Raw genomic sequence first — 24,953 nt, forward strand, 5'->3', positions numbered from 1 at the left:
AAATAAAAATAATAAAAAGAAGAAGCAGATGAAATGTAGGTAAAATTCACAAACATTACACTCACTTTTTCTCTTTCTCTTCCTCTTTCCAAAATCTTACCCAGATCAATGATCCAAACACAACTTAAGGGGCCATCCAAGTTGGTATGTTGTATGCTCCCCACGTTACTGATGAGGTTCCCTCTTGTTTGCCCAGTTCATTGGCATATAAGGGATGTCCTTTGAATCTCAAATTTACCTTTCGGTAGGTTCAAAGGGCCCTCTCTAGGGATTCTCGATTATTAAAAAAATAACTATACCACCCCACACGTAAATCATCAAGCTAAATTAAATCCCTAAAATGCAATCTTTTTTGAGCTTCAATTTCTAAATTGTCTCACTCATCTCAAATTATGCAATTTTTACCTCAAGCAAAATTATAATAAGAACTGCATGAACACAATTTTCTTTTATTGCATTTATTCCATTGAAACAGCAAACCTAAGATTTACTGATTTTTCCTTCAAATCATTTACAGAGTCAAGAAGAATTATGCTTACACAACTAGTACTATTCACATACTAAACAAACTACTTCCTAGAATTCGATCATAGTAAAACAAGAAAACACAAAACAAAGAAAGACAATGAAGGACTAAAACAATACCATAATCATCTAAAATACAGAAAATACTAATCACTTCAATTTGCATTTTCAAACTGAAAAATGAACTCATACCTAATTAACCAGTTTATTCTACTTTCATGTTACAACAAAAGATCCCAACTCAAGTGGAAGTGTTGGAAGCATTATTAGATTAACCCACATAGAAAGGAGGATCATGAATTCTTCTGCAAGGATGACCAACCAAGGATGGAGTTGGCAAGATCTTCATTCAGATTCACTGGAAGCGGTGGCATCTGCTTCATAATTTCCGGCATGTCATTCAAGCTGCAATATTACTGTCAAATTAGCATGTATGACAAATGTATTACTCTATTCATTAGTGTAATGCTACTGCAATGAAAATTTCATGCATGTCGAGCAAATAAAAAAAAAAATCAATATTAAAGATCCAAAAAACAACAATTGAGGTCAAATTCTCAATATTTGTCTCCTCAAAATCGCATGTCATAAAAGGTACACAACAAAATGAAAGTGAAAAACAAAAGAGAGGTATACTTCTTTGGCTCCCACAGTGATCCCACACAAGTCTCAGCAGTAGGAAAGACAAAGATCAAGAAAAGACAACAAAGAAGAAAATATACAATAAACTGAATTACAAGAAGAAAAAATAGTCATTATACAACTAGTAATGCTAACATCAAGCGTCTTCTACGGATAGGCAGCCCAATGCATGAGGCTCCCACCACTGTGGGGTCTAGGAAGGGTAATATGTATGTAGTCTTAACCTGGAATGCAAAAAGAGTATTTCCATGTTTAACACCCAGGACACAAAGCCCACCAATCAGGGATGCCTTTATACTAACGTAAAAATACAGAAATATGTAGCTACTGGTTTACAGACATTTCTTCTCAAATTAGTCAGCTGAATTTGATCTATTAAGATGTGTCTGTGTATGAATACAAGCCGATTAGCCAAATAACTCCTGATGGCAGCCATGACTTAATCTCATTCTCACTTCTTTCAGCATATTTTAAATTTTCTATACCACATAATGTCCCCGTTTGATATTGAATTTCCTATAAGATTGTAGCATAAAGAATATGTCAATATGCAATTATTTTCTGAGCCAAATCTGAAGTGTTACTCTCCTGAATTGCCGGATCTGAACCCAAAAGTAGGTTAAAATGATTCAGATACATGGGTGGAGAAGAACGAATAGGCATAAAGCCCTCGTCTGATTGGGATTGGTGAAATTTAAGCAGCGATAGTTCACAGCAAGCAAAATTTTTCTTATCTTACGGCTGGATATGAAGCGAAATCATTAATGGTTATTCTTTCACTATGGTTAACTGGACACAGTACCTTTTCCTAATGCAATAAAGTTGTCCCAACATTCTGCAATGAATTTTAAATATTACTGCTTAGCCAAACCAAACTAACCCTTGTGTCCCAATCAAGTAGGGTGGGCGACATGAATCCCTTTTCGCCATTCAGCCCTATCAACTTAGGTCTTCCCTTCCCCCTAACATCTCCATTTATGGTAATCCTATCTCTCCCTTACTGTTGCATCTATAGGTCATAGTTGTACATGACCAAACCATCTAAACATGTTCTCTCTACTTATTTGCGATAGGTGTTACTCATACCATTTCACCAATATATTCATTTCTAATTTTATTCTCTCTAGTCTTCTACACATCTATCTAAGCATTCTCATCTCAGCTACACTCATTTTATGCACATGTTTCTTAGTTGCCCAACATTCTTGTCATTTCAATTAGGTTAGTATTCATAGATCACATAATATGCCAGACGTACTCCTCTACTTGAGCCAACCTACTTTGATTTTATGAATCACATCATCTCCAACCCCACCATCCTTATTAATAATCAAACCCAAATAAAAAAAAGATTCACTATTTGTTATCTCCTTATTTTCAATCTTCATTTTTCCATTATTTCCAATTCTGCTGTAACTAAAGTTACACTCCATATATTTAATTATATTCTACTTATTTTAAACCGTTTTGACTTGAATGCTCCTCTTTAGATTTCTAAATTAGTGTTAATTTCTTCCTTGGTTTTCATCTACTAGAACGATATCATTAGCGAACAACATACACCATGAAAAGTCATCCTAAATGTGTTCAATTAATTTGTCTGTGACTAAGGCAAATAAGTAAGTACCTAAAGCATATCCTTGATGCAACCCTATAGCGATTGGGAACTCACTAGTTTCTTTTGTAGGTGATCTAATTGTAGTCACAAATACATTATACATGTCTTTTATCGCATCAATATAACCTTTGGTTACACCTGACGAAAAAAAACAAAAGAATTCTACATATTATATTACTACAGATCTGTTCTCCAGAATCCCTACGATGGGTTAATAAAGAAGCAATCAAGAAGAAGATTTTTGTTAGTGAGTTGTTTCGGAGGGGTTTGACATCCATGACTTTTTTGTTCTTTTAGTGCATTTCCACGCCCTTGTTCTCTTCAAGAGAGCCCTTATCGTCCTTGTTTGTATTTTCTGTCATCAAGCTTATATAATGGAGTAAGAAACTTCGAACCAAATCCTTGCCATGTGTAACAATTTTTTTGCTAATGACAAATACTCTATCTCACCCTTTTAGATGGTTCATCAAAAGATATAGAAGACCCAGAGTAAACTTGCAAAATAAAAATAAAAAAAGTGATGCCAAACCTTGATTAGCTAGTAGCCCATTATCCACTTTGGAAGCCGAGGGTGAAGTCCATGGATCCATTGCATGGACCGAAGAATTTTTGGTCCAATAATTGTAATTGGTAGATGATCATGATGAAAATTATTATTATTAAATAGTTAATAATGAGATTTTTTTTATTATGTTTTCAAATAATATTAGGGTTAGTTTCCTATTTCAAGTAGGGTTTTTGGCCAATAAATATTGGGCTTTTCTTTTTATTCTTCGGAAGGAAAATGGAATTTCCCGTGCCATCAAACTTGGCAAATCAGGGATCTTGAACTTTGCTGGCAGTGTGTGGTTCGGGTAGAAACAAAACTGATTGATTGTCTCCATACATGAAGAGACCCTGCATCGACTGAACCGTACTCTAGAGAGCATGCAACTTCTCAGCCAATTCATCTTCTTTCAAATTTGTTTATAATAATATTGTGAGAATTAGGTTGTGGCCACTTTGTGTGTTCTTCCCTTCCTTTCCTACTGTGTTCTACACCAAAAGGTCTATGACATGAGTAGCCATGTGAACATATAGCAAAGACATAATAGAAGTGATGATAATCATGGTGAGTAGAAGTAGTGAACTTTCTTGTAGTAAAAAAAAGTGAACTAAAGATAACATTTAAAGATATGGGCCTTGTTTGGTTTGACTTTGGGAGATAAGTTTTCAAAAAATATTTTGGGAAGAGAGTTCAGAAATTTTTGTAGTTTGTTTGATTGTATATTTTGAAAATAGTTTGGGAGTTTGGGATAATTTGATATTTTGTTGTAATTGAGTAAATGTATGTGAGAAAAAGTGATTGAAAAGGAGTGAGGAGAGAGAAAAAATGATTGATTAATGTGTAGGAGAGAGAGTGATCTTGAAAATTTTTTGAGAAAAATTACAAACCAAACAAAATTTTCAAAAAAATTCTCCAAAATCTTTTTCCCAAAGCCAAACCAAACAAGGCCATGATGTTTGTAGGCATGCGTTTTAAGTGGAAAGTAAGAACTCATGCAATAACAGATTGTGCTGCTAATGACAAAATAAAGAACAGATAGCATCAAACATACTCGTTCAAGATTGCGAGGATATTATTTCGAGCTTGGCAAAACAGATTGATGTTCTCATGTATCTGCAAGAAAAGAAACAAGAAAGGGTATCATCAATCTACCACCAAGTAAAAAGGATATGATGCTGCTATGAGGTTAATTTATTAGAAGGCAAACAAAGAGTACTTTGCTGACTAGCAGTTCAGACATGTACCATGGATCAGATCTACAACTAATGGGCCCACAAGAAAGATCTTTCATACCATAAATAACACATTGAGTAGATTGTCTGTCATTTAGCATTTAGGTCTTCTGCACAATGTCTAAAATAATAGAAACAGTTCATCTAACTACATTTCAGAACCCATGTAAACATTTATTCTTAGGTGACCTTTTTCTTTTTCTTTTTTTTTTTTTTTTTGATAAATTCTTTAGTCATCACCTTATAAAACATCAACTGTCCACATAAAAAACGTGTGATCACCTAGGATATGTAAATTCTAGACCATCCCTTTACACTACTAAAATATAAAAATTATCAGGGGTGTTTGGATGTTTATGGAAATTGAAACTGGCTGCTGGGCTATTCACATCACTTGAAAACTCAATTGCAATGTACAACAGAGAAATCAATGTCCTCACCTACATAAAATAATATAAATGCATTGAAATCCCATGAGACCACCATTGTAAACAAATTTCAGCACAAAGTATGCATAGATGTTATCAAAAGCACACTATAATTTCTGTCCAATCCTAGATAAAATGCATCAAACTGATGCAGCATCTAGCGAAATGCCAGAGCAGTCCATTGTAAGGAAATTTTCCGGTGGCTAGATATAAATATCCCTCTTATTTTGTATAAAGCAATAAATACCCTAACATATAATTGAGAAAGCAAGATTCACATAAAAATAAATTCTTCAGATAACAACTTGCATGCTTATTACAAACCAAGAAACCAAAGGTTATTGAAGAATATTAGTTGATTATTAGTGTTTTTTTTAGCTTAAACAAAACAGTTTACCGTAAAAGCTGTAAAATTTGCAGAAATTTGATCCAAAGCCTGGGCATTTTGCTCAAGAAGCTGTCCAGTCACACCACCAATGACTGCAAATGACAATGTATCAAACTTTGTGATTTTAATGCAGCAAATATTGCAAAGGAAAAAATTGGGTACATAGGTACTGTAACAATAATCATAACTGCATAACTCGTATTGAGAGGGGAAAACAACAGAAATGGAGAGGGGGTGTGCATTAGTCATCGCAATCAATGACATATTACTCCTTAAAACAACCACAGCCCCTTCCCAAGAAAACCACCACAGGAGTGGAAAACAAGGTATCAATTGCTCTCAGTCGCAAAGTAGCTTTATTGACTTATATAATCGTGCAAGTGACTGGTTCTCAAGAGCTAAAGAAAGAATACTCGGGTGATCCTTATTTTGGGCCTATCTACAAGGATTTGAAAGGCAATGCACTTGCCAAACATCATGATTTTAGTATCCACGATGGGTATCTCTTTCATGGCAACCTATTGTGTTTACCAAATACTTCCATGAGTGACTATTGTTTGGGAACTACATTTGCAAGGCCCTGCTGCACATTTTTGGAAGAGACAAGACAACTGCTCTAGTGGAAGATTGATTCTATTGACCACAGCTTCAAAGAGATGTTGGGCTCGACAATGTTGTGTTTGTCGAATTTCTGAAGATAAAACAAAAAAAATACTACACTCCCCTTCCTGTACTCAAAGCACCTAGGGAAAACCTTCACATGGATTTTGTCCTAGGACTTTCAAGGACAATGCGGGGGTTTGATTCACTATTTGTGGTTGCAGTAAGATTCTCTAAAATGGCTCATTTCTTAGATTGCCAAAACACATCAAATGCATCTTAAAATTGGCCAGATCTTCTTTCATGAGGTTGTGAGATTACATGGTCTTCCAGAAACGATTAATTTCTGATTGTGATTATGAATTTATTATTTTTGGAAGACTTGTTCATTGGGAACTAAGTTGATCTGACTGTCAAACAAAGGTCATTAACTGAAATCTGGGAAACCTACCATGCTGTCTTGTGGGAGAAAATGTGCTAACTTGTCATTTGGTTTTGCCTACTCCAGAATTTGCTTCAGTCAATAAGACAACAGGAAAGTCCCCATTTGGGATAGCGATAGGTTTAAAGCTGCATAGCGTATCACCCTGCTGATATTAGATCCCATCCAGGAAGCTGAGGAATTTGCAAGACACACTCGAGCCATTCATGAAGAACATAGAAAGAATATTGCAATCAATAATGAGCAGTACAAGTCCCAGGCAAATGTTCACAGATGGTTCATGGATTTCAAGTGGATGATAATGTCATAATTGAACTATGACCTAAACAATTTCCAAAGGAGGCATAACAAAAACTCCATTCTAGGAAAGCTGGATTTCAAGGTAGAGAAGAGGCTTGGTGCCTTGGGCCAAATGCTTATTTACTTGAGCTACTGGAAAATCTTATCATTAGTCGTATCTTTCATGTGGAGGATCATAGCCCTTATTATGAAAGCAAGAGGAGCAGAATGCAATAGAACAGGCAACTAAGCTACCTATGGTATCTAGGAAAATAGAGACAATTGAAGATGTTGTTGATGAACCGTTTGTCACAACAAGGAAAGGGCTATCAGAAATTCCTAGTTAAGTGGGAGGGGAAACCAATTTCAGAGAGCATACGAATTACTGTGTCGATTTTCAACACCTCAATCTTGAACTCTTTAACAGATATCAAACTTTTCTCTTACGGGAGCCAAGTTCATTCGAGCAGAGTGGAAATAAATCCAATTAAAAAAATGAATATTATTCCAGATTCTAGTCTTTAGAGTAAAAAAATCATTAATAGAGTCATTAGTCAAGAGTCTAAGAAGTCATGAATAATAAAAGTAGCCAAATTTCTTGTTTCAAAGGTAATTCTTCAGTCAAGTTTTTAGTCTTCTATGGTCAGCGGTTCCTAGGGAGGTATTATCTATTTAGGCCTCTATAAAGTTGACTCCCTTGTAATGTTTCAAGAATCAAGTAACGAAATTACCAGTTTTTCTGTTAGTTTTTTTGGGTAAGTATCCAGTTTTTCTATTAGTTTCCATACTTGAAACGAGAAATTCCTTCAACATTAGGATTAGATCTTTAATCAAGATCTGTCCAAGGAGGTGGACAACTCCTACACTTCACCTTTTTCACATTCATCATGTCCATCTCTAATCTGAGTACATTTTCTTAACCTCACCAGCCTGTACTCAACTCACTGCCCCACTTTCATAGGCAGAGCATTCATTCAATTCAGAAACTCCATGAAGATTGTTGCATGGGAAACTACATTTTGTTTTTCATCAACCAATTCTTCTCTTGCAGGTCTAAAAGAACTGAACTACTCAGGACTGAAGTAGGTGTACTTGTGTTTGTAACCCTGCATTACCAATGTTGTGAAGGAAAAGCCACATAGTTTAAATGATGAGCAACATGATTTATTGGAAAGGTGTGTATACAAAGTGCATATTGCTTGTCATTTCATGCAATTTTCATAAGCCAATCATAATTTTTCAAGAGTTAGGCTTTGTGTCTGAAAAAATAAATAAATAAAAAAGTTCCATGAGTCCACCACCACCATTGTGGGAAACGACTTTTTAAGATAGAATCTTGGTGTTCCTTCCCTAACTTGTTTCTCATATTATTGTTGTTCTCTCTTCTTACAAATTCTTTACTATTCAAAACAACCCCAAACTTCAAAATCCCAACCGTATGAGTCATTTTAAATTATCTACATCATTTCCATTTCTTCATTTTTCATATTTCAAATGTTGGTCGTGTAAACTGAGAAGTCCAGCTTTCTATTGTCAAACATCAAATATAACTGTAAATCATATTAAGGGAAAGCTTTGTACAATTTCAAAACAAAAATGGCATATAAAGGTCATGATATGTCAGGAACTTCAGTAAAGTAGATAACAATTTCAATCTAATGCAAAACTTTCATATCTTAAAAAATGTATAAATACTCAGATACATTATATGTATATGTATACATATTGCCTCATCACCAATTGCCCTTGGACTAGTGTACTAATTAGATAGATGAGATTTTATCCAACCTTTGTACGGGATCCCATCATCACTATCCACAGAGATCACTGGTTGAGCATATGGAGGACCATTTGATCGGTTTACAGCATGAGACACTGACTTTGCCATAGAATCTGTAACTTTTTCCTGAGACAATAAAATATCAAAACCAAATTAGCAACCAGTATTTCATATGTAAGAGTGAATATTCTTTTGGGTAGAAACATACAATGGATTGAAGTATGACAAATTTGATTAGAAACAACAGCTGTGAGCTAACTAATTTGTGAGCAGGCATGCAAATTGAAAAGAATGAACTCATGCACAAATTAACAATACTATTTGGAAACTTGAAAGGTCAGTTGCATGCATAATTGTGAAACCAATGGCTCCAACACATTAACCTTTGGCTCCTTTCATGCATATACTCATCTTCATCCTTGACAGTGTTGTTGGATATATAGCAATTTTATCGAATTTCTTTCCCTTTTATGAGTATGGCAACTACACATATTCGACCATAAAAATGCCTACTTGCAGAATGACTTTCGACAAGAGCACCTTCCTGAAAAGTTGCTCAAGGGCCTCAGCTGTACAAAATTAACAGCAGGGAATCCAGTGCTCCGATGGGCTGCATGAGTCCTGCAAGACCAAGAAAGGAACAAAAAGGGACAGTGTCCAAGCTTCAGGTCAGGCCATGGGCCCTAGCTAAGACCATCCCTTAGTGCTACCTTCTGAATAATTACTTGAGGAAAGGCAGTAACATTAACTTTTCAAATGCATAAAACATTCCAATTTGCTATATTAAGAAAAACCATCTTCTGTCTTTAAAAACTGATTTTTTGATGTGGTATTTTTTTTTAGACTAGCAAACCACATCAGACAAATGGCGCAAACCATCTACCGACGGACAAGGGTATGCCTGCCCCAAAATTCCATATCATTAATGTAGTCCATATAGTTCCACATGTTCTTGTTGCCCACGCCAAAAGCAAGTAATAAAAAAGGGTGAAGCCATGGGAAAGTCAAAATTGATTATTTTTAAGGTTCAGTCGAGTGGCTGCTTACGATATTTCTTTCTTAAGCAATTAAAACCAATGATATTCTAAAAGCATACCCATTGGACTTCATTTGATGTTTTTTTAATTTTATGCACAACATAATAAACAACTCGTTACAATTTCAATGAGCATGAGTTCAAGCATCCAAAATTTTCAAAGTGAAATGAATTCAGCACCACTGTTATCAAAGAAAGAGATCCACAAAAGTTACCAGTAAGCCAACAATGAAATGTACGAAATATTGACAATTTAAGCCTTATCTTTGCCAAGAATGAATGCATTAGAAGTAACAATAATATAAATGGGCCCTATGGCTGAGTTGGTATAAGATATTAAGAATTATATGATCCTATCACTATAGGGTTCATTTGAAAGCTATTATATATATTATACGAATCCATTGACCATTATAACCTCCCAAGTCAAACAAAAACCTCTCTAGACTACAACGAAGCGCATTCAGTACAGACTACCATGAGATTGTTAATAAATTCTAGTGAAGGAAGAGCCATCATTCCAAATAAAGAAGTAAACAATAGTTCACTATCATAAATTTTGAAGAACCACTACACCAACCCAAGTTTTTTTTTATTTTTTGATAAGCAACGCCAACCTAAGATTAATATTTACATAGCTACTAAAAGTGATCACTGATCGCACCTTGTCGATAAACTGATGGGGGTGGAGCGTGGCCTCTTTATATTTCCATAATTGATTTTTCTTAAAAACAATAAATTTTAGAGGCCATGCCCCAGCCACTATCCACCTCTACATAAAAAACACAAATGTCCACAAATATATAGATGAACATAGAAATCGGAAGGAGTGCTCATTGAGAAGTACAATGCAGATTCAAAAAGAAGAGAAGCAATCAAGAACATAAGTGTAGTCATTGCGGCTCGTGAAGCTATTCTAAGGACGGATAATTTGAGATTGAAGGATAAATTCATGCTGGACTGGTTTTGTATGTGCAAGAGAGAGGGAGAGTGTGAATCATCTTCTTTCACATTGCACAGTTGCCAGGGAGTTGTGCAGTGCAGTGTTCTCAGCATTTGGAGTAGAGTGGGCGATATGTGGATCGGTCAGAGAGTTATTTTACTCTTGGAACAAAGGTTGTACGTGGGGTAGGTTTAGGAAGACATGGGAAGCTGCTCCATTTTGCCTTATGTGGGGTTTGTGGGATGAGAGAAATAGATTTTTCTGTGAAAATATATATATATATATATATTAAAAAAATTGGAGAGTTCGGTTCTTTGATTGAAAGGGACGATGCTCGCCCTCTTGTATTTGTAGCTTAGAAAGACTTTTCGTTTTCTAAGGTGATTTTGTTGGCTTTGGGATGTACAGGGTTGCACCCTTTGTTGGCGTTTACTTATCAAAAAATCCATAGCCTAGATATGCACATATAGCAAAGCACAGATAACAATGAGCAATTTTTGAGGAGCACACCTTTTTGTCCTTGCTTTTCCTTGACGAATTATGATCATCCTTCCTTCGTTTGCCATTTTCCTTTTTCTGAAAAAACATAGGGAAACAGTTATACCAGTTGTACCAAAAAAGGCTATTGCTAACTAAATAGTAAGCAGAATCAGTAATAATCAGAGCACACAATTAAGTTTTCTCTAATCCTCAGTCTTTAACCAATCCAGTTGTCAACAGAGAAAATTATACCTAATTTGTTTTGTCTCCCACCCTTGTTCGAAAACTAACCTCCAATGGCATATTTAGCCTTCTAAACCATTCAATATTTAACAATTACCATAAACATTTTTTAGGTTCGGAAGTTGCAAATTGTTGCCTGTAGATTTCTAACATGGATAGTTTCAAACTAACAATAACAAATTTATTCAAAATAACGTTGTACAAACAGCTTACAAGTGAATAACACCTACTTCGAACATCATACAAGAGTTCCTTCTCTTAATCCCCAAAAACTGACAACCTTTTATGTAATTCTTACAGTTAGGGATGTCAAACATGCCACCCTGAGCCAATCAAAGTTGAGCTTGAGCTCAGCCTCTAAACAAGACACTCATTCCCAGCACAAGTTCAACTTGATATTTAAACACCATCGTAAGCCCAATCTCAGCTCAAGTTCTTGCATAAGATATACATTGAATTCAAAGTGATCCAAACTGTGAAAACAAATTAATGAAAGCGAGGACATGGCAGCCCAACTGCTTAATATTTTCCTCTTAATTCGAAAAACCAGTTGTTACAGGTTGGAAATTTGGAATATATAAACATATATAATAAGAGCACGGCAAAGACAGAAGTGTTTGTGTGTGCGTGTTTGCAAAAATATCTTGAAACAAGAGTGCACTGCACTACACATTCCACCTACAATATAAATGGTAAAAAATTGATCAAAGATGATAAAGTGAAATCTTGAATGCCCATGAATCCCAATGAAATCTTTTCACTTTCATTAAACAAGTCCAACTTGTTTCTTAATGGGTTACTTACCGAAAAATGATCAGAAGATGATTATAATCAGATCAAATCTTTGGTCTTTATTGCTTCTTTCCTCTCCATGGATTGATCAAAAGTACAAAATCTACATAAGCATCTTCACTCTCTCAATCGGCGATGGAGGAGATTGGGAAAAGAAAAAGAAAAAGAGTGTATACAAAGAAGAAAGACGGGAAAAAGAGAAAAATATTGAGAGAAGTCCAAATACAGAGAATATATGTAAAAGGGGTTTTTCGTAAACTAAATATTTAAAGGAGGCAAATTGCAACAATTTTGTTGGGGGAACAAATAAGATTTTAGAGGGGCCAAACTGAATGAATATTTCATAATTTTGGGCATATGTAAAATTACAAAGCGGGCAAAGTGAAAATATATTATAACTATATGGAAACCGTAATTTTCAAAAACTTGGACAAGTTGTGGCTCCACGTAATGAGCTGCAAGTCTAACACCGAATGTTGCTCACTCATGACTTTTAGAGTGTCCATGGACGATTTTGGCATCAACAATGATTCATCCCACTAAAAACATCACCACTAATAGCACTAATGCATTAAAAAAGTAAAAAAAAAAAAAAAAAACACAACTCCAAGACCAAAACATCACATCATTAATGGCGGGACCCACTGCCACCTAATTAGTGGGAGCACTAATTAGTGCTCCCAAGCATTTTTCTTTTGGCATAATGGTGGAGCCTCTGACGCACATCCCATACAGCTAAAGCATGGCGAAGTGTGGCCTTGCAACCTAGGGTGGCATTCCTCATTGGAATACTCTAGAAGGTGCTTGAAGACTTGAGAGGTTTATGGAACTCTAGAATTCTCTTGTAGGGTCTTGAAGAGAGATCTGGAGGCTTGTACATAATTCTATATATGCAGGGAGTATACTTGTACATTCTAGAATACTCTTTAGGAGGAGGTAGGAGAAGTATCTAGACTAGAATACTCTCAACACTTGGAATTCTAGAACATTCTTTGTAGCCTATATAAGGAGGAGGGCCCCATTTGCCCAAACCATACAAGGAAAACCAAGTGAATACAAGTCTCAAGCATTCTCCAAGAGCTTCGCTCTAAATGTTTCACTCTAAAAGTTCTTATGTGCTAACTTCTCTAGCTCTCTTCCAAGTTATACTAACTTAGGTATAACCAAGCAGATTGACAAGCATCTAAGGGTACACAGTTGGCTTGGAAATTTCAACACCAATACAAGCTTAGCGACCAAGGCTGGGCGCCAACAACACCAACAGCAGCAGCAGCAGTCCAGTAGGGGTCTCAGCGCATGAGAGCAGCACCCAGCACAAATGAACAACACCTGGTGCTCGCAGCAAGGCCAACATGCACAGTAGACTGCCCATGTAGGGCAGTTTTGCTGAATATTTGGCATTTGATTTTTTCGGGTCAAACGATCGACTTTTGAATTTAAATTTTTACTAAAACATGGTATAATGGTCTAGATTCTTGATTTTAAATTTGGTGATGTTTTGGAAATTTGTCAAAATTTTTAAAATTCATTAGGACTCCTCTCAAGCTCGGTCGATGTTCTTTCATGGCAATTGACTAATGATTCGGAATGTCATATTAAGGGGGTATATTCATTATGAATCCTCAAGTATGGTCGATGTTGCTTTATGGCAATTGACTAATGACTCAGAATGCTATATTAGGAGATTCTGAAATGCCACCCACCAACCTCCCCAACCAAAGCAAGTGGGCAACCCCAAGGGCAAGCTTTGAGCATCCATGAAGGGTGTCTAGGGTCTCCATTAGGGATTGGGAGCCCCATGGATGGTGTGACATGAAGGTAAGGCCATCGGCACTGCACAGAACCCCATGGACGCTTGGATGTGTATCCTCTATACCTTGCAGACTACACTCTTGAAGAAATGCCATCTAAAGCTGTAGAAATTTAATGTATGAAGAGAAATAGAGAATTGTATTATTGATTGATATATTGATTGATTTATATTGATATCTATTACAATGATTCATGATTCCTATATATAGAAGAGGGTGAGTGTGTAGTAGGTAAGGAGTAGGTGAAGTGGAGGTGGTAGTGGTGTAGTGGGTTAGGTTTAGTGGAGTAGGTGAGGTGGTAGTGGTGTAGTGGGTTAGGCTTAGTGGAGTAGGTTTAAGTGGGTGAAGTAGGTGGAGAGTGGGTGAAGTAGTGGGTTAGGTTTAGTGGAGTAGGTTTAAGTGGGTGAAGTAGGTGGAGAGTAGGTGGATTTTAACAGCCCCCCGCAAACTCAAGGGGGATAGGAACTAACCAACTTGAGTTTGGAGAGAGTAACAAAACAAGAAAATACATAAAAATAAAAGAGGATAAGAGACACTGTATGGTCGTGTCAGACCATTGGTGAAGACACTGGATGGTGGTGTCATAACGTTGTAGAGGACACTGTATGGGGGTGTCATAACCATGTAGAGGACACTGTATGGTGGTGTCATAACGGTGTAGAAGACACTGGATGATTGTGTCAGACCAATGTAGAAGACAGTTTATGGGGTCATGTCGGACCGTTGTAGCAGACAATGTTGTGACAGTTGTTGTGACAGTTTACAGAGTCTTGCTGGACCCTTGTAGAAACTAACCGGAATCAATGTCGGGACAGTTTACAGAGTCTTGTCGGACCCATAAAAGAGCTAACCGGAATCAATGTCGGGACAGTTTACAGAGTCTTGTCGGACCCTTAAAAAGTCGCACCCTCAAAAGGTGTGCCCAATCTTTCAAAAGGCGTGCCATCAAAAGGCGTGCCATCAAAAGGCGTGCCATCAAAAGGCGTGCCCAATCCATAAAAAGGCGTGCCATCAAAAGGCGCGCCCACTTCATCAAAAGACGTGCCCGACAGAAAGCGTCAAGCCATCAAAAGGGGCGCCTGACACGCGGCGATGCACGTGATTGACAGAGCGCGTGTCGGCCTCGTCGTCTCTGTCTTTATAAACCAAAGCGAAGTCTGAGGCTTGGAAGCATAACAAACCAGTTGAAACCTCTTCGTTCTCTGTAACATTCTGTAACCAACCCTTCTCTGAAACACTCAGCAACCCAAAAACATGGCTTCTTCTTCCCGTTCAGCTACCCAGAACATAGCCTCTTCTTCCCGTGGTCTGCTCACTCTCTTTCCCGACCTCAACGAGTCAACAAGAGAGATAACTGGTGCGGTGGCCTGTGAACCTCAACCAAACACCTCTGGTTTTGCTCCGTTGAACTTTCCGATGCGGTCGGTGGAGCAAAAAATGGCAGTGCAAACGGATATTGAAGCTAATCAGTATACATTGAAGTCCTGTGTTGAAACTATGACTGCGGTCACAAACTTGTCGCACCGGCTGCAGAGTAGGACAAATGAGGTGCAGCAGTTAAACGCCCAACTGGCTCTGCTCCAACACATGTATAAGGATGCGCGAGCAGAGATAAGTGTGCTAAAGGCGGAAAATAAGGAGCTGAAGCGGAAGGCCACCGTTATGTTCCGATTTGGAGGTCCGCCATATGCTGTAGTGGAGGAGCAGGGTGGAGTGATCGTGCCCAGTGGAGTGGGAAACACGGAGGCAACACCGTCAAGGGCCGCCCAGGACGGAGGCAAGAAGAAAAGACCGGCGGAATAGGCGAAAAAGTGAGGTCGGTGGGTGGCCGTCTGCAGAAAAGAAAACAAATCTTGTGGTGTTGTGGTTTGTGTTGTTGTGGTTGTTTTTTTTTTTTTTTTTTTTTTTTTTTTTAAATTGTGATCGGGGTTGATCCCTGAGATGAATAAAAGATGGTTTGGTGTGCAAAGCTACATGGTATGAATGGAATTTGAAAAAGATTAAAAAATAATGTGAAAGAAAAATAAAGAAAGAAATAATAAAAATATATTTGAAATCAAAATGAAAGATGGGGGAAATAAGGAAAGTGGTTTGGAGAAAATAAATAAAAATAATGGATTTTGAAATCAAACGGAGGAGAGAGAGGGGACAAGCCCATGTGAGAGAAAGAGGGGAAAAATGATAGCCGATGCACCCAAAAATAATCTAGCTGCTATCCACAGGCGCTTAGGGGAAGGAAATGGTAGCAAGAGACGGCCAACACCATATATGGCTATAGCAAAGAAATGGAGTATCAAGCTCAATGGGCTAGGATTTAGACCAGAGAGTAAAGCCACTGGTCCTGTTGAACACACACCTCCAAGGCTCAAATAATCAAAACATGCTTCACGCATTTCCTTCCTTGCTTGATCAGGAGATGCACAAAACACCTTATACAGGGCTCCAGTCATTCCTCCACCAGTTAAAGGATGACGCATGTTGAAAGCATCACCTATTAATAGTGCTCCAGGAGTAGGGTAAGGAGCAGCTGGCATACTTCTATTGGGCATTGTTCTAATACTTCCCTTATCAATTGCAGCTATAAATGAATCATGCAGCTCAGGTGGAACCTGGGGAGCCACCAGAGGGAAGCAAAGCCGAAGGCTGCTGCAAAGCCGAAGGCTGTAAAAGCGAAAAAAGAAAAGAAGGCTCCGGCTAAGACAAAAGCTGCTGCGCCAAAAGCTAAAGCCGCTGTGAAGCCCAAGCCAGCGGCAAAGGCCAAGCCAGCTGCGAAGCCAAAAGCTGCTGTGAAACCAAAGGCTGCCGTGAAGCTGAAAGCTGCAGTGAAGCTCAAGGCTGTGGCGAAGCCCAAACCAAAGCCGAAGGCGAAGGATCCTAACAAGAGGCAAATGAGCATGGAGGAGAAGCATAGATTGAGTGTTGGGTTGCAGAGTTTGCCCCAGGAAAAGATGCCACAGTTAGTGCAGATTATGAAGAAGAGGAATTCACATTGGCCTCAAGAGAGAGGATTTAGGCAGTGATGGGAAGGTATGTGTAGAAAATAAGCGGAATAGGTTGAGGTCCGGCGGGCGGCCAAGGCGAGGTTGCCGCCCGCCGGTGAAACGAAAAATACTAAGTGCTTAACCTTGCTCTGATACCATGTAGAAATTTAATGTATGAAGAGAAATAGAGAATTGTATTATTGATTGATATATTGATTGATTTATATTGATATCTATTACAATGATTCATGATTCCTATATATAGAAGAGGGTGAGTGTGTAGTAGGTAAGGAGTAGGTGAAGTGGAGGTGGTAGTGGTGTAGTGGGTTAGGTTTAGTGGAGTAGGTGAGGTGGTAGTGGTGTAGTGGGTTAGGCTTAGTGGAGTAGGTTTAAGTGGGTGAAGTAGGTGGAGAGTGGGTGAAGTAGTGGGTTAGGTTTAGTGGAGTAGGTTTAAGTGGGTGAAGTAGGTGGAGAGTAGGTGGATTTTAACAAAAGCTAAGTGGGCTATCGAGGCACCACTTGGACCAAACAACCAGTAAAGATATTAACGAATAAAATTAAAGATTCAGACATCAGAGAATTTTGTTACCTCTATGTCTTCAGCATGAAAATAACAAAGATAGTGGGCCAAATGTGAGATCAAGATGGCAATTTAATTCAGATGGATGACCTACAACCACTTAGAAAACAAGAAGTAGCACAAATAGAATGCCAATGGTAGAAAAAAATATTACAACTTACATTAATTTTCAGCTGACTAGGAAGTAGAATTATATTTTAATAAGTTTTGAAGAATTATCAGAGATTAGGAGTTTTCATTTCAATAATGAACAAAAAAAGTGCACCATGAACCATCCACTTTAATGGTACAAGCACATGTAAATAAATATGAATGTCAATGGTATAAGCACATAACTATGAATGTCAGAAGCTGCAAATATCCACTACAAGTTACAAAAAAATGAGCTCTGAAAATAGGATGCTACTCCGAACAAGTTTGCCCCTTTAGTTCCATTTCGTTATTTTCAGTATTGTATTACTTTAAACATTTATTCTTTGCAAATGTAAATAAATAGCCATCTCCTTTTGTCCACACCTTTAGTTCCATTTCGTTATTTTCAGTATTGTATTACTTTAAACATTTATTCTTAGCACATGTAAATAAATAGCCATCTCCTTTTGACCACATTTTGAAAACCTTGTGCTTGATACCTGATGGTTGTTTTCAATATCATAAAAGAGGGTTCTTTGGCTTTTTAAATTTTAAGGTTGGAATACTGTAAAGAGGTTGAAATCTTGAAACCCAGAAGGCAATTCATAAGAAGTGTTGGCTCTCATACTCTCTTCAACATTCTAATGTTTCATTTATACATAACAACAAGGATAAAATATATGCAGTAAAAAATAAGATTTTGCAAGTAAATCCATCTTTCAGTCTCATTGCCCTTCTTGGATCATTGAACTTAGAAGTTAACATGTTTAAAGACAAGTCAATAATGCTTTTCGTACTATGAAGATATCAAACCAAACACAATTTCAACGATTTAAACCACCACCACTCCCAAGAAAATGAAGTGCTCACATCAGTGATGGAGGTAACATGATTACTCAAAGGTAGTGATGTTAACTTTATTGATTTGTACCAAGTGGAGTACTGAAGACATTCTATTCTGTCAACAAATAAGTTTTTTTCTAATATTTGGGGGACTTACGGACAACCATCTACAGCGGAGTGCTACATCTCGAACTGTCTTATCTTTTAGCTGCATTGCAATTTTTGCATACCGAACAATGTTGCGTTCTGAGCCAAATCTGCAAATGGTGCATTGCCAAATCAATGAACTAATAAGCACCCACTCATGCATTATTCAGAAGGAAAAATTACATATAACTACTAAAAACATGATGAGGACAGAAGTATACACAAGTTTTAATAATAAACTGGCCTGAACCATATTTAATTACAAAATGAAGCACAAGTTAATAGTTAATTAGTTATAACAATTAAGGTTGTTATGTTTTTAAATCAATATTACTTCCAAAGAAATCTTATAAACTATAAGTTAGTAAATCTAAAGTCAAATCTCTTAATGTTTATTGAAGGGCCTAAACCTAGGTTACTTGAGAAAAATTCAAAAAACAAATTTTAAAAAAAGAAAAATTACACTTTGTGCTCCTACACTTTACACTCAGTCTCGTTTTGCCCCCTGACTTTTTAATTGTCTTAGTCAACTCTCTAGACTCCTAGTCAAGTTACATTTAGGCCCAGTCATATAACATCATTTCAAAAATTGATGGAAGAACTAAAGTTAAACTTTGGTAAAAGCACAAGGATGTTAAGGACTAGAGTAGGGAGGGACTAAAGTGAGATTTTGGTTAAAGTGTAGGGGTACAAAGTATAAACAATACTATTACGTGATTTGAGAAGGGAAAGGTACCATGGCTTAAACCGTTGACTTGGCGTGGAGATTGACAACACAAGGTCATAACCAACAAGGTCCTCAAAGCTCTAGCAATACTATTCTGTGTTTGTTGTCCATTAGTTTTCAAAATGGCGTCACATAAATAGGCTCAATTACTGCTTCACTAGAAATTTGAGGGGTTGACTAAGACAATTAAAAAGTTAGGGAGCAAAGTGGGATTGAGTGTAAAGTGTTGGGGTAAAAAGTGTAATTTTCCCTTAAAAAAATCATTGCATTGTGTTGGAAAACGACTAGGTATCATTAATCTATTATTCAAACACTAAATGTAGACAAATACCTTGTGAAGTTAAACATGGTTCTAGAAATTTTTTAATAATGGAACTTATTGGTCCCATTTTACACAACATTCAAATACATTCATAGTTTAATATTGTGGATGGCGGCGAGTGAGTCAGGTGGTAGTGGAACCGATTAGTATTAGTCCACTCATATGATAAAGTTTGGTCCCATATAATTATGAGGTTGGTTTATACATGTATTGGGTTAGGATAGTATAATCCGAAATCTACTGAAAAACCTAATATATGTAGGATTTGGTTACCTAATTGTATAAAACTAGGATTTTCATTGGTAGACTATTATAAATAGCCATGTGGACTATAGAGTTCTCTTGAGAGAGATTGACTAGAGGGAAAAAACATAGAGATGTAAGGGGTGAGAGAAAAATACCGTAGGCACCAGATGAGCAAGGACTCAACTAACCTTAAGCATGGGGTTTGGATAGTGGTGTAAGTTTTGAGTGCTTTGGCCATCTCACATGTATTCTCTATTTTATTCATAGTGGAAACTCTCTCTCGTGGATGTAGGCAATTTGGACCGAACCACGTAAATCTGTGTGATTATTTTTTCTCTTTGGTGTGTGCATGGGTTTGTTTTCGTTCGCATTGGTGGGATGTGATATTAATCCCAACAAGTGATATTAGAGCTAAAGGTTACCGATCCTAGGTGGGCTTGGCAGAGCATGCGGTTACTATACAAAAAGGACTTGCACAAAAGAGAATAAAATCCCAATGGTACAAGAAAAAAAAAAATCAAAATTGAATGAAGGCAACATGGTGGAGGCATCAATTAATTGGAACACAGTTCATAATGGAGTGAACAATTGAGGATTTGGTTTTGTGGCTTTCGCTTATCAAAGGGTTATTATCTTGTGTGACAAAATCTAAAATCAACGTTTAGAATATTTCTATTATATCGATGTGTATATATATAATAGAAATATTCGACGTGAGTAGTTTCCAAAGTTTTTCAGTCATTGCGGATTCATCGGTATGGTTAGAATTTTCAAATTCTGAACAGGTTTAAATGGATTGAATAGATTCAAGAGCGATCAAAGGTGATTGCAAGTGATCTAGGTGATCCAAGAGCAATCTGGTTCAATCAATGGTGGAAGATCAATCACTAATGGGCAGTTGGTTGGCAACTTGTACAGGGTCGTGGAGTATGTTGTGACAAGAGAGAAGCTCTTGTCAAGCATCAGGTGAGTAGTACAAGTCATGGGTGAATAGTGTGAGCAACAGTTGCAAAAGATACTGGCCACCAAGAGGGAGACAACAGGTTGATGGATTTTCACAAAATGAAGCTTTAGGCATAGAACTTAAGATGGTTTTGCGACAAGATAGTGTACACCAAGGGGGAAGGGTCTCTTTTCTATGAAGATTTTGGTTCGTGGCAGTGGATACATCTTATGAAGGTGCGACAGTTCTCATGGGCATGAGTATGAGGATAGAGAAAGCTACAAATAACACATTTGGGCATTATAGCGTGAGGCACAAATAGCATGGCACTCTGTTCAAGGGTGTGAAACATCTTCTAGGTGAAGATGAAGTGTATCACACAAACTAGGATATTCAGGTTAAAGGATGCATATAACATTTACCCCACATAGGGGGAGGGGGTGATTGTTAAGATTAGTCCACCCATGTGATAAAGATGGGTCCCATATAATTATTAGGTTGGTTTATATATGTATTTGGGTTAGGATAGTAAAATCCGGAATCTACTGGGAAACCTAATATATATATAGGATTTAGTCACCTAATTGTATGGAACTAGGATTTTCATGGGTAGACTATTATAAATAGTCATGTGGGTTATAGGGTTCTCTTGAGAGAGATTGAGATAAGGGAAAAAATAGAGATGTAATGAGTGAGAAAAAATACCGTGGGCACCGGTTGAGTAAGGGCTCAACTACCCTTCAGCTTTGGGTTTGGGAAGTGGTGTAAGTTTTGAGTGCTTTGGCCATATCACATGTATTCCCTAATTTATTCATAGTGGCAACTCTCTCCCATGAATATAGGCAATTTGGGCCGAATCAAGTAAATTTGTGTGAGATTTTTTTTTTCCTCTTTGGTGTGTGCATGGGTGTGCTTCTGTCCGCGTCGGTGGGATGTGGTATAAATCCCAACATAACCCTCTAGAAGTTATGGTACACACTGAGATGGCAAGAAACCACCAAAAATAGGAGAGTTGAGGAAGACTTAAACGGATGGCAGTAGAGAACTAGATTCTCTATACTTCATTAGAAGAAAGGCACTGTGCATGCTTGCATGGATGGGGGTAAAACCAGGACTCCAACATTGGGGGCACTGAAAAAACAGAATTAAGGCACAGGACAAATCCCACCAGATGGACAGTGGGTCGAGATAGATTTAAACAGTTAATATAGTTATTAAATATTACTTAATAAAACAATTGGCCCAATCAAAAACTATAGGAGACCAATTATTAGACAGGTTATTAACTTACAAGTTATAAGCCTATGTAATTATTTGAAATATCACTGATAAGCCTATAAAGCTCTGGTACGCTTCACAAGTGATCCAATTGAAAAAACTATTAGAACCCACATAAGAAATCAATCTCTTTTCTTTAGCAGAATTTCACTACTTTAGCCACACAAAAGTTGTTCAATATGATTTCACACCAATCAAGTAGGCCATATTCATTACTTTTTACAATGTTGTTTAAAATGTAACCAATGGTTTTTTGACATGAGGTTGGATTGAGTTTCGGGGTGGCCGTTACATGAGGTATTAATTTTGAAGTGTAGTCCATATGTAGAGTGGGCTATATCCATAATTTTTATATATATAGTTTGGAGGGATGCCCTTATTTTGGAGGGATGCCCTCATTTCAGAGTGGGCTTTCTCAAAATTTTGGAGGGACCAGCCAGCCAAGACCTCCTTCCCTCCACCCGTGCATGGAGGTGGTGACCTATCTATTGGAGGGGTAGGTCTTGGAGGTTAGCTCACCATAAGGCAAATCGTCAATTATCACGTACTCAGGTGAAAGCAAGAGGATAAGAAGTTTGCCCTCCTTGGCCAATAACCCTAGAGGTAAAGGCCATTTAGTGGTGGTAGCACCAAAATACTCAGAGGTTGTAATGGTTGCAACAGTGGTTGGGTGTGCTCCTCAAGTATGGAGAAGGACAAAGCATACGACGTGTCCTTATCATGGCCCTAATTATTCTTCTCGTGGATGTCTCTCCCTAAAATTGGTCAACGTGAAAGCCCCTTGAGGTAGCAGAAAAGTGCCTCGCTGAACCCCCCTGAGAGTCCGTAAGCCCTGCTCCCAACCTAAGTTGGCATAGGAGCATTAGGGTTCAATTGAAGAACCATAAAAGGGTTACGCCCAGGTGCTAAATTGAGCTGAGGGTATGAGCATGTCTTTGCGAGTGGGTATGATTCACAATTGATCCACATGTCACCACATGGGTTGACACAAGAATTATGTGGATATGATGATGTGGTGACATCATGTTAACGACGTATCATGCCATGGAGATCTGGACACATCTATCCACATCCACTTGCATAGTATCTACAATAATATAAAATGAAGACTGGAGTTGGTGTTGACTGTTTTATTTCTCAAAATGCCCCAACTATGGTAATTGCTCTAAATATATAAAATGAACACTGGAGTTGGTGTTGCCTATCATGATACAGTTTTACTATTTTCCAAAATGCCCCCAACTACGGTAATCATTCTAAACTTATTTTCTTAGATCCAATCCAACTGCTTCTTAGATGTAATTGCTTCAATATCATAGTTATCATATGCAATTACAAATTACACATGCTCAGTGTGTGCCCACCTCTAGTATATGCATATATACATATGTACTGGCATGCTTTGATATTGGGAACAAAAGCTGAACAATTACTGAATGAAACAATGGACGGAGAAATTTTGTACCAACTCCAAACGATTTCTTATATACAATGAAACTTAGTGAACTCACAATTACACACACTGATTCACCCTCAATTCCACGGGGTTCAAATTTTGAATGAGTAATGATATACATCAGAATTCTTTTACAGAATTTCTGTATTTCTATACAGAATGAAACACGCAGATTCACCCTCAATTCCACATCTTAAAACTTTAAATGAAAAGGATATACAACAGAAATCTTGTACATAATTTCTGTATTTCTACACAGAATGGTGTGTCTTTCTATACAGAATTCCCAAAAAAAAGTCATCGACGCACATCAGAATATGTGTTTTCTCTCAATAAAACATGTTTGCCAATCATTTTCCATTTTTAATAGACGAAACAGAGGAAACCCAGGCAACATACCCAAAAAAAAAAAAACCACCAAAAAACACAAACCCTTTAAAGAATTCACAATTCAGGAGATATTAACACCAAATTTTAAAAAATACATGTTGGAACATACATAAATACAAGAGAGAGAGAGAGAGAGAGAGAGGGTAGAATTACTGACTTGGTGAGCAAGTCCTCCAAGAGGGACTGCTCGTCGGAAGTCCATTCGACGGCGAGACCAGGGTTGTGGCGGAGAGCCGCCTGGGTGGGACCCACGACAGCGTTGTCGTGGAGTACTGAACTGCCGTTATTGGTGGCGCCATTTCCATTACCCGAACCCTCTTGGTTGTTGTTCCCTGGAGGGTTTGCGCTCGCAGCCATCGACCAACCAATCAATCAATCGAATACCCAAAATCCACTATCCCAAATCCAAATTAGCTCTTCTCTCTCTCTCTCTCTCTCTCTCTCTTACCACACAGCGACCGACCGACTTCAATAAAGAGCAGTTTTTATTTATATAATAATCTAATAAAAGAATGAATATGTGTCTATGTCATAAGATGCAGAGAGAGGTAGAGTGGGAATAGAAGAAAATCAGTCGGAACCGCGCGGAGACAGGATCTTACTACGAATTTTAACCAGTTTGGCATCCGATGGGGAATTTCACAAGTTGGGGGGGTCTTTCTTTTCTATGTGCTACCTTTCCCCCATAAACATAGGTTTAATTACATTTTTACACCTCAAGTATGATCTTTTTGTTTATAAGTAAATTACATTCACCACCTCCTTAGATTTACTTTTAATATAATTCCTCTGTGAAGTTTTGAAAATTACCATTCCCTTCCTTCGATTTTCAATTGCTTAACATTTTTCCCATGTTAGTTAATCATTAGGTTAATTAATAGAAAATTATAATTTTAGCTATTTATTTTTTGAAAAATACCAAATTTAGCCTTCAACTATATATCTCTTCCTTGTTTCTCTCATCATCAATGTCTAAGATTAAGAACAGATACCACATTACTTCCATCATTGTTTCATATCTTATCTCTAACCCTCATGCCACTATCGTTATCGTTCTTCACTCTTACTTTTACGCCATTACAATAACTTGAGAAATACAACCAAATCATTGTCTTTGATCAT

The 24,953-nt window shown here is 37.4% G+C and overlaps 1 protein-coding gene across 2 annotated transcripts; it reads right to left on the reverse strand.

Annotated features, from left to right (window-relative positions):
* Positions 1-435: 435 nt before the first annotated feature.
* On the reverse strand, positions 436-24,585 carry LOC114296973 (uncharacterized). Of its 2 annotated transcripts, XM_028241303.2 has the most exons (7): positions 23,989-24,585; positions 18,480-18,579; positions 10,971-11,036; positions 8,490-8,607; positions 5,390-5,472; positions 4,384-4,445; positions 436-930 (listed from the first exon to the last, which is right to left on the reverse strand). In XM_028241303.2, exons 1-7 carry the CDS (start codon positions 24,186-24,188, stop codon positions 819-821), a joined length of 741 nt encoding a protein of 246 aa, XP_028097104.2. In that variant the 5' UTR covers positions 24,189-24,585; the 3' UTR covers positions 436-818. The 2 variants fall into 2 exon arrangements, with proteins under 2 accessions (XP_028097104.2, XP_028097105.2); XM_028241304.2 differs by lacking the exons at positions 18,480-18,579; positions 23,989-24,585 and adding an exon at positions 13,683-13,896.
* Positions 24,586-24,953: the final 368 nt, after the last annotated feature.

This window comes from Camellia sinensis, chromosome 3, assembly GCF_055761805.1.
Source record: "Camellia sinensis isolate YWXY chromosome 3, ASM5576180v1, whole genome shotgun sequence".
Taxonomy (NCBI): Eukaryota; Viridiplantae; Streptophyta; class Magnoliopsida; order Ericales; family Theaceae; genus Camellia; species Camellia sinensis.

Bases quoted from the DNA above. Each gene is read 5' to 3' on its own strand.
- LOC114296973 (XM_028241303.2), bottom strand. From the start codon at position 24,188: ATGGCTGCGAGCGCAAACCCTCCAGGGAACAACAACCAAGAGGGTTCG. The intron at 18,580-23,988 runs GTCAGTAATTCT...CACCATTTGCAG, and splicing joins TTGGAGGACTTGCTCACCAA to ATTTGGCTCAGAACGCAACA. The intron at 4,446-5,389 runs GTAAACTGTTTT...CTTTTCTTGCAG, and splicing joins CAAATTTTACAGCTTTTACG to ATACATGAGAACATCAATCT.